This window comes from Oryctolagus cuniculus, chromosome 6 (genome assembly GCF_964237555.1).
Source record: "Oryctolagus cuniculus chromosome 6, mOryCun1.1, whole genome shotgun sequence".
Taxonomy (NCBI): domain Eukaryota; kingdom Metazoa; phylum Chordata; class Mammalia; order Lagomorpha; family Leporidae; genus Oryctolagus; species Oryctolagus cuniculus.
In genome coordinates, this window is record NC_091437.1 from 110677325 (window position 1) to 110692642 (window position 15318).

General features: G+C 43.2%; 1 protein-coding gene across 3 annotated transcripts in view; it reads left to right on the forward strand.

Moving 5' to 3' along the window:
• E2F5 (E2F transcription factor 5) overlaps positions 1 to 15318 on the forward strand; it is a 26122-nt gene continuing 10804 nt past the window's right edge. The window contains exons 1-3 of one of the 3 annotated variants that reach the window (XM_070075834.1): positions 1 to 493; positions 13379 to 13488; positions 14920 to 15081. In XM_070075834.1, the coding sequence (XP_069931935.1) occupies positions 242 to 493; positions 13379 to 13488; positions 14920 to 15081 (524 nt within the window). In that variant the 5' untranslated portion in view covers positions 1 to 241. Of the gene's footprint in view, positions 494 to 13378; positions 13890 to 14098; positions 15082 to 15318 lie in introns of those variants that run through there. The other 2 variants (XM_051843872.2, XM_070075833.1) reach the window with 2 other exon arrangements.

Here is a 15318-nt window from a genome sequence, read left to right on the forward strand (position 1 = left end):
CGTGGGCTTGCTTCGTGCTTCCCCGAGCTTGGGGAGGGGGCGGAGGCCCGGCGCGCCCGAGCGGCCCCGCGTCGTCGCGGACGCCGCTGCGCACCTGTTGTGCGCAGGAGCCCGGGCCTCTCCGTGCGGTTCTCGGCGGGCGCTGGGAGCGGCCGAGGCAGAACCAACCCTGCAGGTGGCCCCGGGCGGGGCGGGCGAGCGGCTGTGCGCGGAGGCCGGACCGCCGCGGTCCCGGGACGCGATGGCGGCGGCCGAGCCCGCGGGCTCGGGCCAGCAGGCGCCGCCCGGACAGGGGCAGAGTCAGCGGCCGCAGCCGCAGCCTCCGCAGGCGCAGCAGCTCCCGCAGCCGTCGCCGCCGCCGCCGCAGCAGCAACTCGGGGGCGCGGGTGGCGGTGGCGGTAGCAGCAGGCACGAGAAGAGCCTGGGGCTGCTCACCACCAAGTTCGTGTCGCTGCTGCAGGAGGCCAAGGACGGCGTCCTGGATCTCAAAGCGGTGAGCTTGGGAGGCGGGAATGGGGGCGGACTTCGGTGCCCGTGGCTTGGGGGAGAAGCCCAGCCCCTTGCGGCGTGGTGTGGACGCGGCCCGCGGGAACCGGGGCCCCAGAAAACCGGGGCCATGTGGCCCTGATGCCCGGTTGCGGGCGCTGGGAAGGGGGAGGGAAGAGGAACCGGGATCGCCTCCGCCGGCCGCGTAACCAATGAGGTCCGACGCCGCGCGGGGCTCTCGACAAAGAGCCGCGGATCTGGAGCCCGCGCGCGTGGCTCCTGCCTTGGGACGCGGGGACCCCGGGACAAGCGAGGGTGTGCGGCCACCTGTGGCAGGGGCGTGGGGGTGGCCCGGAGCTTTGCCGGCAGACGACCTGGGGGTTGATTTGCTGTTGGGGATGGATGGTTTTGTAGTGATTCTGGTTGGAATTGTACTGTTTTAAAAAAGAAAGAGCCCGGCGTGCCTTCTCTTCTGGATGAAAGGGAGAAAAGAAATGTTCGTAGCCCATGTTAAAGTAGCGATAGTACAAAAAAAAGTTTTCATGAAATACTTCCTTTCATCATCGTGGTGATTAGGATTTGATCTATGGCTTAATTCGACATCAGTCACAGATTTCGCAAAGTGTGATTTGCCATCGCACCAAAAGGGGCTGTTTTATAACTTGACCCACACAGGTGGAAGCGCTCAGTAAACCTGGCGGTTTTGTGAAAACTTGTATTTCGCCCTTTACTGCGACCTAGATTTTTTAAACCAAAAAACGTGCAAAAAAACTTTTTGGTGGTGCAGAATGACTTAACCGTTCGTGGCAGGATCTGGAAGAATTCCACAACTCTGAGGGGGAGGGGAGAGAATGTGACGGCTTGCTTTAAAACTCAGCTACTCACACCAAGTTTAAGGAAGAACCAAAGTTTTACAATCAAAAAAATACTAAGTAGCCGGTGCGGTAGTCCCTGCGGACTCTGGCATCCCTCCCACCAGCCCACACCCCCGAAGCTGGCTTTACTGGGAAGATTGGTCCCTGCACTCAGGGCAGTGCCTGGACCACCTTGCCTGACCTGTAGGGGTCCCTGCCATCCTCAAGGCTGTGCCTAATTGCAGTAGAAGCCTCATCAGCTGAGGAGGAGCGCGCCTAATTGCAGTAGAAGCCGCATCTGAGGGGGAGCGCCACAGCCAGTACTTCCCAATGGAAGACAGATTGCAGGGCCCTGCTCCGTGGCTTCCCGGTGCAGCCCGGAGAGGAGGTGTGTCTTTCCATGCCCTCGTCTTCCCTGGATGTAGTAGGTGTTCAGTAAGGTGGCTGGTGAATTATCTGAATTGTTCTGCGGAATTCAGATGAAACAGACTGCATTTTGGAAAGTAGTTTGTGCTATCTTGAAATATTATTCCTGGATTTCCCCCCCGCCCCACCTTCCACAATTCCTTATTCTCTTCCCCTGCCCCCCATAGCTGCTTTTTTTCCACCTGCTCTGAAAATGCTTTATGGCACATGTGATACTGTGATGAATTAAAATGGATTCTGTTTGAAGAATTTTCCCAGGAAGACATTAGGTCATCAGATACAGCCAGGGATGTTAAAAAATTCAGATTACAAATTGCTACTCAAATTGTAGAAATTCAGTTGTAGATTTTTGACTTTAGTATAATAGGGAAGTTTGGGGTTTTTTAGATAAAAACCAACCTCCGGGGACTGCAATTCTTGAATTTCTCCCTCAACATGCCTCCTAATAGGATTGAGCTTTGCCTTTGCTTGACCTTAAACGCTTTTTACTTCCTCCTGTTTCATCTGTGGCCATGACGTTGCTCTGTGGAAGTCACAGAGGTAGTGAATAGGATGTAGTGTGGTATTTCATAACAGCTTTCCTTCATCCTGGAACTCTCCTAAAAGTTAAAGATTTCTGCGGTAATATGTCTCATTCTGTTGATGACTTGCTATTTCTGGAGAACTGTTGGAGTGTCATTCTTCTTCACATATATGAAAAATATGTACATTTTACTTATATTTTCCACTTATTAATGTAAATATTTTTAAAAGTTCAAGGAGAATAGAATTAAAACTAAGTTTATTTTGATGGAAAAAGTTTTTGAAATTGCCACATTGGTTTGGTGCCTGGTTAGAGGCTGGTGGATGGTTATGGCAGAGTGCATACAGAGGAAGGATTGTATGGTGAGCCGGGAAGCAGAGTGGTTGGACCAGCATCAGGCTTGTATAACCTACTCTCTCCAACTACCTTCCAAGGGCACACCCCCAGTACCTAAGGGGTGGCCCGCTCCTCAACACCATATCAGTGTATGACTTAAGGGTTTAACAGTCAGCCTGAGTTTGGGAGCCATGTCCTAGCCAAGCCATAGCACATGCTGTTTTCTAATATATACCGCTGAAAAATAAGGACATCATTTTGTCTTTTAGTGGTATATTAATATATATTAACTTATTAACATAACTAATTGAGGACAAAGCTATACTGAGTAAATCAGTTCTAACAAAGCTGTTCTGGAATAATCTGACAATTATGGAGGAATGGAAACACATTGGAATTGATTTGAGGAAATTGTCTCCAGTACCTCCCCACTTCACTTGCGTTAAAGTCTCGTTTGTAATGGTGGAAGTGGAATGGTTATCACTTATTTTTTTTCCAGTGAGTTGAGAAGTTGTATCATGATATACAGTTTGCCAGTTTATACTGTTAATACAGTTAACACTTATTGAGAGTTTACTGTGTGCCAGGCATTTTGCATCTGTTAACCAATTTTGTGCTCTTCACAATGGAAGTTTGGGGGCCTGGTATCGCCATTTCACGGTTGAGAAACTGCTAGGGTAAGTAAGCCGAGATGAGTCCAGTAACTTACCCAGTATCATATGGTAAAAATGGAGGGCCAAGATTTGAAGCTAACTCATTAGTTATTGTGCTCTATTCTTTATGACCCTTCTCTAGTCCTAAAAATAAACAAGTTTTCTTTTGAGTAAAGGCATGGAGTCTGTCTTGTGAAGGAAAATGTATTATTTTACTTCTCTACTCGGGGTAGAAGAGAGGGAATTACGGAGCCCCCATGTTGAAAATGAAAGGATTGAAAGCAGATTCCAATTATTTAGCAGATAGAACTAGGGTTCTTTTTTCTACAGGTAAGAATTTAAAGCATGGCTAAGATAGTTAAGACTAATTTTATGTTATTTCGAAAGTTCCTATTAAATATTTAACTGAATTTCTGTATTTGATTTGCCATTTTTGTGTCCCCTTGAATTTTTAAAAGCGTGATCTAGATTGCTTATCTCTTGTATGCTAATTGTTTAAGTCATCACTGAGCTGAATGATATCTGGGTTAATGTGTTAAAGTGTTTATGCTGTTTCTTATGTCACCGGTCCCTGACTCATACCCCCTTATGATAACCTGACTAATACACATAAGTCATTTAACTTTATAGTCAACATGTTTTTTTCTTCTTACTTACTTCTTGTTGAATTCTTTAGTGGAGGGTTAAGATTGTGATTATAAAGTGAATTGAAAATATATCATTGTAAAACTTGAGGAGAGTAGGAAGGAGAATGGGTAGAGTAGGAAGTATCATTATGCTCTTAAAACTATAAATATGCAAAGATTTTTAGATAGAATCAGCCTAAGAGATAGATGTGTAGGATAGGCAGGACTGAACTGCATGTTTAAAAATTCTCAGGACTTTCCATCCCTAGATATGTACTATAAGAATGATAAGCAAGGTCTTGACCAGATACTTGTACAGCCATGCTGATAACATTATTTACAATAGCCAAAACATGGGAGAACCACTTCTCTATCAATGGATAAAGTAAAATGTTACATAAACATGCAATGGAAGATTTTTCAGCCTTAGAAAGGAAGAAAATGTAGACATTCTGATGTGCTGCATAATAGTTGAACCTTAAAGACTTGCTAGATGAAACAAAGAAAGTCAAAAACAAAGATGGTATATGATTCTATTTATATGACATACAGAATCGTCAGATTCATAGAGACAGAAAGTAGATTGTGTTTGCCAGGGACTGAGGGAGGAAAGAATGTAAGTTGTTTAAATGGGTGTCCCCCTAGAATTCATATTTATTTAGTTATTTGAAAAGATTTATTTAGTTATGTGAAAGTCAGACTTACAGAGAGAGAGAGAGGTCCTCCATCCACTGGTTCACTACTCAAATAGCTGCAACAACCAGGGTTGGGCCAGGCTGAAGCCAGACCGGAAAGGATCTCCCACATAGGTACAGGAGCCCAAGCACTTGGGCCATCTTCCACTGCCTTCCCTGGCCCATCAACCAGGAGCTGGATCGGAAATAGAGCAGCCAGGACTTAAACTGGAATGCATATGGAATGCTAGCTCTACAAGCAGCAGCTTTACCTGCTATGCTACAGCACCACCACCACCACCCCCATTGATATATTGTAATGTTAGCTACTACCACCACAGAACATGACTGTATGTGGAAATAGGACCTTTAAAAAGACAATGGAGGAGGCCGGCACCATGGCATAGTGGGTTAGCCTCTGCCTGTGGCACCAGCATCCCATACGGGTGCTGGTTCTAGTCCCAGCTGCTCCACTTCCAATCCAGCTCTCTGCTATGGACTGGGAAAGCAGTAGAAGATGGCCCAGGTGCCTGAGCCCCTGCACCTACTTGGGAGACCCAGAAGAAGCTCTTGACTCCTGGCTTAGGATTGGCCCAGCTCTGACCATTATGGCCATTTGGAGAGTGAACCAGCAGATGGAAGACCTTTCTCTGTTCTGTAACTCTGCCTCTCAAATAAATAAATCTTAAAAAAAAAAAAAAGACGATGGAGTTAAACAAAGCCATCAGGATGGGCTGCCCTCCAATCTAAGTGGTCTTCCTTATGAGAAGGGAGAAAACGCATGGCTGATCACACCCAGAGGAAAGACTCTGAGGGCCCAGGGAGAAGGTAGCAAGCGGTATCAGAAGAAACTAAATCAGCTGGTACCTTGGTCTTGGACTTCTGGTCTCCAGAATTGTGAGAAAACACAAAACACACTTCTGTTGTTTAAACGAACAAGTTTGTGGCACTTTTTTAAGACAGCTCTAGCAAACTAATACAACAGGTGTAGAGGTTCAGTTTTGCAAGATGTTGTGGAGTTGTTGTGGAGTTGCAAGTGTTGTGGAGATCAGCCACACAATAAGGTGGATGTACTTAATACTGCTAAATTGTACACTTTGTGCTGTGTATATTTTTAGCACTCTGCACCTTTTAGAATGGTGCAGATACAAAACACAGCAGGAAATGCCAGCAAGGATGTGGAGCAACAGGAAGTCTTACTGCTGGTGGGAATACAAAATCGCACAACCACTTTGGAATACAATTTGGGACTTTCGTAGAAAATTAAACATACTTTTAACCATATGATATACTGTCATGCTCCTTGGAATTAACCCAGAAAAGTTGAAACTTATGTCTACATGAAAACCTGTATACAAGTATTCATAGCAGTTTTTATTTATAATTGCTAAAGCTTGGAACCGAAGATAAACTGGTACCTCCAGACAATGAAATGTTATTATTCATTGCTGAAAAGAAGTGAGCTATCAGCCATGTGAAGACAGATTAAGTACATATTACTAGGTTGAAAGAAGCTAATCTAGAAAGGCTACAAACTCTGTGAATCTAACTGTATAACAGAGGGACTGGCATTGTGGCACGGGGGTTAAGCTACCGCTTGTGGTGCCAGAATCCCATATCAGAGTGCCAGCTCAAGTCCTGGCTACTCCAGTTGTGACCCAGCTTCCCGCTAATGTGCCTGAGAAAGCAACAGATCGGGTCCCTGCCACCTATGTGGCAGACCTGGGTTCCTATATACTGACTTCATCCTGGCCCAGAAGTGGTGGTTGTGGCCATCTGGGGAGTGAACCAGCAGATGGAAGATTTTTCTCTCTCTTTCTCTCTTTCTCTTTCTCTCTTTCTCTCTTTCTCTTTCTCTCTTTCTCTCTCTCTTTCTCTCTCTCTTTCTCTTTCCCTCTCTCTCTTTCTCTCTCTTCTCTTTCTCCCCCCACCCCCATTGTTCTGCCTTTCAAATAAATAAGTAGATTTTTAAAAACAACAACAACAACAAAAAAAAAAACACCAAAAAGACAAAAGTATATAGACAAAATACCAGTGATTGTTGGGGAGTAGGGGGACAGCACTACTCTCTGTGATAACTCTAATGTCAGACACATGTCACCAAACATTTGTCAAAACCCACAGAGTGGACAACAGCAAAAGTGAACTCTAGTGTAAATCTATGGACTGTGGCTGATAAGGGTGGGTCATTGTAGGTTCATTGATTGTAACACTGATGTTGGATATTGATAATGGGGAAGGTTGTACCTATGAAAGAGGTGTATGGGAACTCCTTGTGCTTTTTACAATTTTGCTGTGAACCTAAAACTGCTTTATTTTAAAATATAGTCTATTAGTGGTACATATATGAAGCCGATGTGAATACATGTATTCCATGGTCTAATTGTTAAACATCTATTAAATGCAAGAGATATGGTTGAATGGAAAAAAGTGCTCAGGAAACTAAAGCTTTGCAACACTAATATAAATGTTACTGATAACTAATACTAAATAGCTGGCACTATGATGAATCCTAGTAACAGAACTATAAAGGAGCTACTCTGTCTCCATTTTGCTAGGAAATTGAGGCTAAAAGAGAGCAAGAGACTTACCCAATATCCACAGCAAAAGAAATATGAAGTAAATATGAACCACCATACAAAGCAAAAGATGTATCCACCTCCCAAGTTTTGTCATGATTTGAGAAAACCTTTAGTTTGCCAAAACCCACCCCTGACTATTAGTAATACTGTTGTGAATATTCATGTAGAAGTCTTTGCATTGTAGACACATTTTTTCATAGTTTTAGTTTGCATTCATTTGAATTATTTCATTATTAACTCATTAAAAGTTTGACAGCTTTTCCAAGATTGTTAACAATATTTTGAAGTTAATTCTGTCTTCATGTTTTAATTTTTGTTTTTCATGGTTTATTTAATTAAAGTAGTCAAATCTTAATCTTGTCCATTTTATTCTGTAGATTTGAAATTGATAATTTCCAGGTGAGAAAAATTTTAGACATTTTGCTGTGTTTGTTTATTTTGTGTGTGTGTCCATGAGCTTTGAGGCCGGTGCCTGAGCAATTTGGAACTGGAGGTGAAGCAGTTTTGAAGGCAGCTAACCTGAAAGCTGGGTTTGTCTCAAGTCAGAGTTGACATTCACTCTAATCCCTTTGATATGGTTAGATTATGCGATAGTTTGAATGTTAAATGTTCTCCAAAGGCTCATGTATTTAGGGTTTGGTACCCAGGTTGGTGCTGTTGGGGAGATAGAACTTTTACTTTTTTAAGGTTTTTTTTTTTTTTTTTTTTTTTTTTTTTAATTTGAGAGAGTTACAGGCAGATGGAGAGACAGAGAAAAAAGTCTTCTATTCACTGGATGACTTTCCAGATGGCTGCAACAGCCAGATGTGGAGCCAGGAGCTTCTTCTGGGTCTCCCATATGGATGCAGGGGCCCACGCACCTGGACCATCTTCTGCTTTCCTAGGCCATAGCAGAGAGCTGGATCTTGAGGAGAAGCAGCCAGGTCTAGAACCGGCGCCCATATGGGATTACAGCACCACAGGCAGAGGCTTAGCCCTGTACACCACAAGGAGTTGGAACTTTTAGGAAGTAGATCATACTGCTTTTTTTTTTTTTTTTTTTGTTTTTTTTTTTGACAGGCAGAGTGGACAGTGAGAGAGAGACAGAGAGAAAGGTCTTCCTTTGCCGTTGGTTCACCCTCCAATGGCCGCCGCTGCAGCCGGCGCACCGCGCTGATCCTGGCAGGAGCCAGGAGCCAGGTGCTTTTCCTGGTCTCCCATGGGGTGCAGGGCCCAAGCACCTGGGCCATCCTCCACTGCACTCCCTGGCCATAGCAGAGAGCTGGCCTGGAAGAGGGGCAACCGGGACAGAATCCGGCGCCCCAACCAGGACTAGAACCCGGTGTGCCGGCGCCGCAAGGTGGAGGATTAGCCTATTGAGCCACGGCGCCGGCTCAAGATCATACTGCTCTTAACATGAGCTGCCTAGGCTATGGAAGCCTTTTGAATCTACAAACTCCATCAGTATTTAGACAAGGCCATAAGCAAAGTGGAAATTCTCTCCTCCCTTTAGAGAAAAGTACCTCCTTCTTTGATAACCACTACTTTCCACTGGGGTCTCACTCACAGAGATCCTTCACGTAGGAATTTTTTGCCACAGTGTCTTGGCTTTCCATGCCTGAAATGCTCTTTGAGTATAGTAGCAGTTAGTTTGGAGTAGCTAAACCACTGAAGTTTTTTTTTTTTTTTTTTAAAGACATTCCTTTAGGGTAAGCCACTGACAGAGAATTGAAATACTTAGTATGCAGTTTGTGCTGCTTCTGGAGAGAGCCTTTGTGTTCTTCAAGTAAGTTATTTATTCTTCGGTATTTAATTTCCTTGTTGATCTTGTGTTTCCTGTAGACCTGTGGAAAATGCACAGTGGCCTTCCCCAGGTCTTCTTTCCCTTTTGTCACCACCTTAAGTAATCTCTGTTTTCCACCTCTTCCTTACTTGTTTCTTTTTTTAAAAAACGTGTTTAAAAATTATATAAACCCACCTGAAAATGTTTTTGCCACAGATTCATTTTGTGAACTTAATTACTGTTACCTCCCACCCTGATTATTCATTACCATTCTAAGGCTATTTCCTGTAAACCAGGAAGAACTCCCACTTTAAAAGCAGTTTTGAGCACTTGATGGTATTGTAAAATCCTATTACACATTTATCCTAATTACTGCCTTATAAAAGTTTCTAATTGTGGATTGAAATCAAACAATCTACATATTATCTTTAACAGTGTTTGAAATTAGGTAATAATTAACAAGTCTCGTCATGGAATAGATCGACACAAAATATCATATGGCACATTTGAAGGTGAACTCACTCTGTTATGTTGCTGTTGCTTGCTAATTTTTGAAACTTTTTAAGGGGCACAGAAATAGAGACAGAGAGCTCACCCATTTGCTGGCTGGCTTCTCAAATGTCTGCATCTAACAGTCCTGGGTCAGGGCAAAGCCAGGAGCCAAGAACTCAGCCCAAGAACCCAGCTATTTGAGCCATCACTGTTGCCTCCACTGTGCCAATTAGCAGGAAACTGGACTTAGAATTGGAGCCGGTACTTAAACTCAGGTATTCTGGGGCCGACGCCATGGCTCACTTGCTTAATCCTCCGCCTGCGGCACCAGAATCCCATATGAGCGCTGGGTTCTAGTCCCGGTTGTTCCTCTTCCAGTCCAGCTCTCTGCTGTGGCCTGGGAGGGCAGTGAAGGATGGATTTTGCTGGGAGTAAAAGCCAAAGTCTTTACAATGGCCTTCAAGGCCCTAGTCATCTGGCCCCTTGCACTCTATCAGACCTTATTATCTTTATCTCCCTCTCTTCCCCCACACCCCCTCACTGGTTTCATTCTCATTGTTGGCCCCACTGGCCTGCCTGTCTTTCCTCCAGGGAACCAGCATGATTCACACTTGAGAGACTGTCTTGACTGGCTCCTTTTGCCCAGAATGTGCCTCCACTGGAAGTTCACAGGGGTCACCTGCTCCATTCAGTTAAATGTCATGTCGTCAGAGAGCTCTGCTCTGAAAATGCTACTTAATGTAGTACATTCAGCCTGCCTGTATTTCTTCCATATGTAATTATTTGCAAGATAACTCTGTTTCCCACTTTGAGGGTAGGACTTTGGATCTTGTACCCTTAAGACCTACAACCAAACCTCGAAGGAAGCAGATGTTATATGAATGGATGAAGGTGGTGATGGTAGTGGCAGTGGTGGGGATTCATGGCCTGATTTATGTATGCAAGTCTCAAATTATTCAAGAAAGCTTAAAAACTCAGTTTTTTTAAACATCATATAAAACAAAATAATCCATATACTCACAAATTGTAAGTGTTGCCCAGGATCCTCTTTCAACCTGTATTTGATGATGAGGCTGTTACTAGCCCATATTTAGGTATTAACTGTGCGACAGATACTACACTAAGATTCTCCAGCCTAATCCCACAATTCACCTATTCAGTTTATGTTATAATCCCATGTTACAAAAAAAAAAAAAAAAAAAAAAAGAAATGAGGCATAGTTAGCTTAAGAGCTGAAGACAGAAAGAAGCATTGCTGGAGTCTGATCTTTATGTCGAGAACCTGGCTTCTGAACAAAGATGCAGCTGCTAAAATAATAAAAAAGCCTCACAGAGATTCTTTTAGGTGATCTGATGGTATATGCCGGTCATAAGTATATATACTTATATATACTTAAATAAGGAAGTAAGAAATAATGATTTTTTCAAACCGAGGGTTAAATATTGTGACTGGTAATAATAATAAATAATAAACAGTAATAAACATAAAGCAAATACTTTGTAAAACTTTTTGAGCCGGAGGTTTAATCTCATGGTCCTTTGCCTGATGATTTAGGACAGCTGTTGTGTTCTGGCTTAGGCAAGCATGTTCTAATACCAGAGCCAGTGGCCTGTTGCTATGGTTGTGAGCGCTTCTGTGTGTGAGTACATAGATACCAGGAACACAGGCCAGGACTGGGAGTGCTGGGTCACTTCTCAACAGAGCCCCTGCAGAAGCAGTGAGAGATGAATCCTGGACAGCACTCACTTACAGTAAATGTTGCAGTTGACTATTGCTCTCCAGAAAAAACAGCCTCCTAGTCCAGGACGGAAATTCTGTGAAGGTTCATAAAACAAGAGGAATTGTTAAATATAAAGGAAGAAGGTGTGGGTGGCACCATGCCTAGTCCTAATCTTAAATTGCTGGTTCTTTAGGTGAGCTGGTACCAGGTCAGAGAAGGGGACTCAAAGGAGCCCCCCATGCTACAGTTCTTCCTTCTCTCTGCTGCCTGCTGCTTGCTTTCCTGATCCACTGTTGGAGGCTTGAGTTAGTTCTCTTCCTGAATATCGGGATGGCTCAGCTATCATAATCTGGGATGTTCGGAGCTCATGTGTGCGCACACCCATAAATGGACTGAGAAAACTGACACTTCCCCTAGGGTTCCAGATGTCTGGAGAGTGTGCAGCAGCTGTTGGAGGCACTTGCCCCCTGTGGAAGGCAGATCCAGATTGCCAACAGTATGCTCTGCTGGACTTTTGGAGGGGCTCCTTTTGTGTAAAAGTGGTGATGCCCTCAGCAGTCTCGTTAGGAATTCCATGAAACTAAAATCCTGCCAGCACCTCGGTTCACTAGGCTAATCCTCCACCTGCGGCGCCGGCACACCGCGTTCTAATCCCAGTCGGGGCGCCAGATTCTGTCCTGGTTGCTCCTCTTCCAGTCCAGCTCTCTGCTGTGGCCCAGGAGTGCAGTGGAGGATGGCGTAAGTGCTTGAGCCCTGCACCCCATGGGAGACCAGAAGGAAGCACCTGGCTCCTGCCTTCGGATCGGCGCAGTGCGCCGGCTGTAGCAGCCATTTGGGGAGTGAACCAATGGAGGGAAGACCTTTCTCTGTCTCTCTCTCTCTCACTGTCTAACTCTTCCTGTCAAAAAAAAAAAAAAGAAGAAACTAAAATCCTGTTTGTCAGTTTAGATAATACTCCAGTAAGTTGTCAGCATCATAAATGTGTTTTTCCATTACTACCACTAGCTGTAAAGTATGGCTCCACATTCCAGAGAGGTTGTTATTATCCAGTCCATTCAGAAAAAGAGCTGGAGAGTGACCTCTTCTTTGAGGTTCTCTGTTTTCTTGGGGAACAAATATCAGAAATGTGAGTGGGAACACATTAGAGGAACTTACACTCCTAGAATTCATTTGTAACACAACAGGGTGTCCTGTTTTTGTTGATCTTATGTAATATGAATGACACTGATCAGTTTCCATATAGTAGTTCCAGTACAACTTCCACGTTATAAGGTTTTTTTGTAAAAGCTTTATATTTGAAAGGCAGGGAGGGGGAGATAGATGAAGAAAGAGACAGAGATTCTCTTCCATCTGCTGGTTACCTAAATACCTACAAGAACCAGGGCTGGCCTAGGCCACAGAAGCCAGGAGCCCAGAACTCCATCAGGGTTCCCACGTGGGCATCCCCATGGGTACAGGAACCATGTACTAGAACCATGTACTTGAACCATTACCTGCTACCTCCTAGGATATGCACTAGCAGGAAGATGGCTAGGAAGAGGAGTAAGGATTCCAACCCGGGCACTTTGATATGGGATACTGGTATCCAAACAACATCTTAGCTTCTATGCCACAGCGCCTGCCCTGTGCTATGAGGTTTTTGATTTTTTTGGTTGGGTTTTACGCTTTGTCTTGGTATGGCCTGGTTCATTCCTGTTTTCATTGGGAGTTTGTAAAATGCAATTATTTCAGAGTATTACAAATGTGTACATAATACAGAAGTCTCCCCCAACCCCTCTTGCTTTCCAAAGAGCCAGATTCCTGAGATACAGGTTTTTTTTTTTTTTGTTTGTTTTGTTTTGTTTTGTTTTGTTTTGTTTTTAGGTTTCAAACAAAATAAGACTGCCATTAGGCGAGAATGTGAACAGAGACTAAGATAGGAAGTGACATGCTTAGACAATTAGTAGCTCTTCCTCAGGATTAGTCCCTAAAGTATTCTTATTGTACTCTTATTTTTGAGGGCTTTGTGTCATGACCTTAACTTTTCTGTCCCATTCCAACATCTGCTGCCTTTTAAATGGAATAATTTCTTTGGTATTTGCAGTGTTTTGAACATACCCAGCTATTGTTCTCAAGCAACTGACTGGGTCAAATTTGGGATTGGGCATTCAAGCTGTGGACTTAATAATCAACCCTTTTTGGCTTTAAAATATGATTTGCTCTTTATTTTGTTGCTCTCTATGTTTTCTTTGTTTCCCTAAGCAGGCTGCAGACACTTTGGCTGTGAGGCAAAAAAGAAGAATTTATGATATCACCAATGTCTTAGAAGGAATTGATCTCATTGAAAAAAAGTCAAAAAATAGTATCCAGTGGAAGTAAGTTATGATTCAGGATTCTCTTCTAAAACATTTGTTTTTTCCCACTGCTGAGTAAAATTTGACTTTCTAACATTTATCCCTCTTAAGTCCTCTATTTCAGCCCTCTGGTCACAGCAGGTCCCTCATTTTCCCTTGGATACACTTCTTTGAGCCCTTGTATAAGTCACCCCTGCATTGAGATGTTCCCATGCTCTCTCGGCTGTCTAGTTTAAACTTTTCTCTTTTTTTAGATTTATTTATTTATTTGAAAGAGTGAAGGAGTCTTCCATCCTCTTGTTCACTGCCCAAATGGCCCTAAAGTCTAGAGCTGGGCCAGTACAAAGCCAGGAGTTTCTTCTGGGTCTGCCACTGGGTAGCAGGGGCTGCAGGGCTTGGGCCATCCTCTGCTGCTTTCCCAGGTGCGTTAGCAGGGAGCAAGATTGGAAGTGGAGCAGCCGGGACCTGAACTGGAATCTATACGGGATACAGGAATTGGCTTTACCCGCTATTCCACAACCCAGGCCCCTAATTTAAACTCTTAAATTTCAGATCTTGGGGCTAGCGCTGTGGCACTAGCATCCCAATATGGGTGCTGGTTCAAGTCCTGGCTGCTCCACTTTCAATCCAGCTCCCTGCTATTAGGCTTGGGAAAGCAGTGGAAGATGGCCCAAGTGCTTGGGCCCCTGCACCCACATGGGAGACCCAAAAGAAGCTCCTGGTTCCTGGCATTGGATCAACTCAGCTCTGGCCATTGGAGCCATTTGGAGAGTGAACCATTGGATGGAAGACCTCCCTCTTTCTCTCTTTCTATAACTGTCTTTCAAATAAATAAAAATAAAACTTAAAAAAAAAGTTCAGATCTTATTTTCTCCCTCAGGCTACTCATTTGGCGTACACCATATACATACTGCTTTGTATTATAAACCCCTGAATAACTTTTCACCCTACAGATAGAAACTCCTGACAGTAAGAACTGTCTTACACATGGAAATGTGTACCTTAAATAATAATTGAGTGAAATGCGAGCCGTAATTTATTAACTGTTGCATGGTTGTATATTTGAATGTGCCAAGTACTTTATTTTTAGCCACAATTTCACCAAAATGCTGAAAGGTTGTAATGTATTTTATGAGGATCTCAGACTCTTATCTGCTAGGTGTGACCCTATCACTCTGACATCCTTTTGGCACCTGAGTCACCAGGCTGATCCTCCAGGTGACAAAAAGCACTCTAGAGCAGGTTGTGAACTTTTGTAATTTGTTTGTTGTCAATACATTTTGTAAGCAAATATATCCAGAAATTATCATGTTTAAATTTTGTGAGAATTGTAATGTCTTTAGAAAAATATAGATTTTTGCCTCATATGTTACTGCATAAGTCAGTTATACAGAGATTAAGTGATGCAAATGGATCTGATTTGGAGGATATCAATTTTCATATGTTTTTAAGAGGTGTAGGTGCTGGCTGTAATACTAAAGAAGTCATAGATAGATTGAGATTTCTTAAAGCTGAAATTGAAGATTTAGAACTGAAGGAAAGAGAACTTGATCAGCAGAAGTTGTGGCTGCAGCAAAGCATCAAAAATGTGATGGATGACTCCATTAATAATAGATATCCTTTTAAATAAACTAGTTACACATGTACATATAGCTATAGGGTATATATATATTTATAATATATCTTCCGATCTGAAACTCAGTTACTTTATTCTAGTGATTCTAAAGAGTTAAGTGTTGTAAATGAATATAACATTTCAATTTCATAATACTTTTAGTAATTTATAAGAATATTTTACCTATTTTTTTTTCATTAAGTCTCATGTTTCATTTGAGGGGAAAAAACGATTAA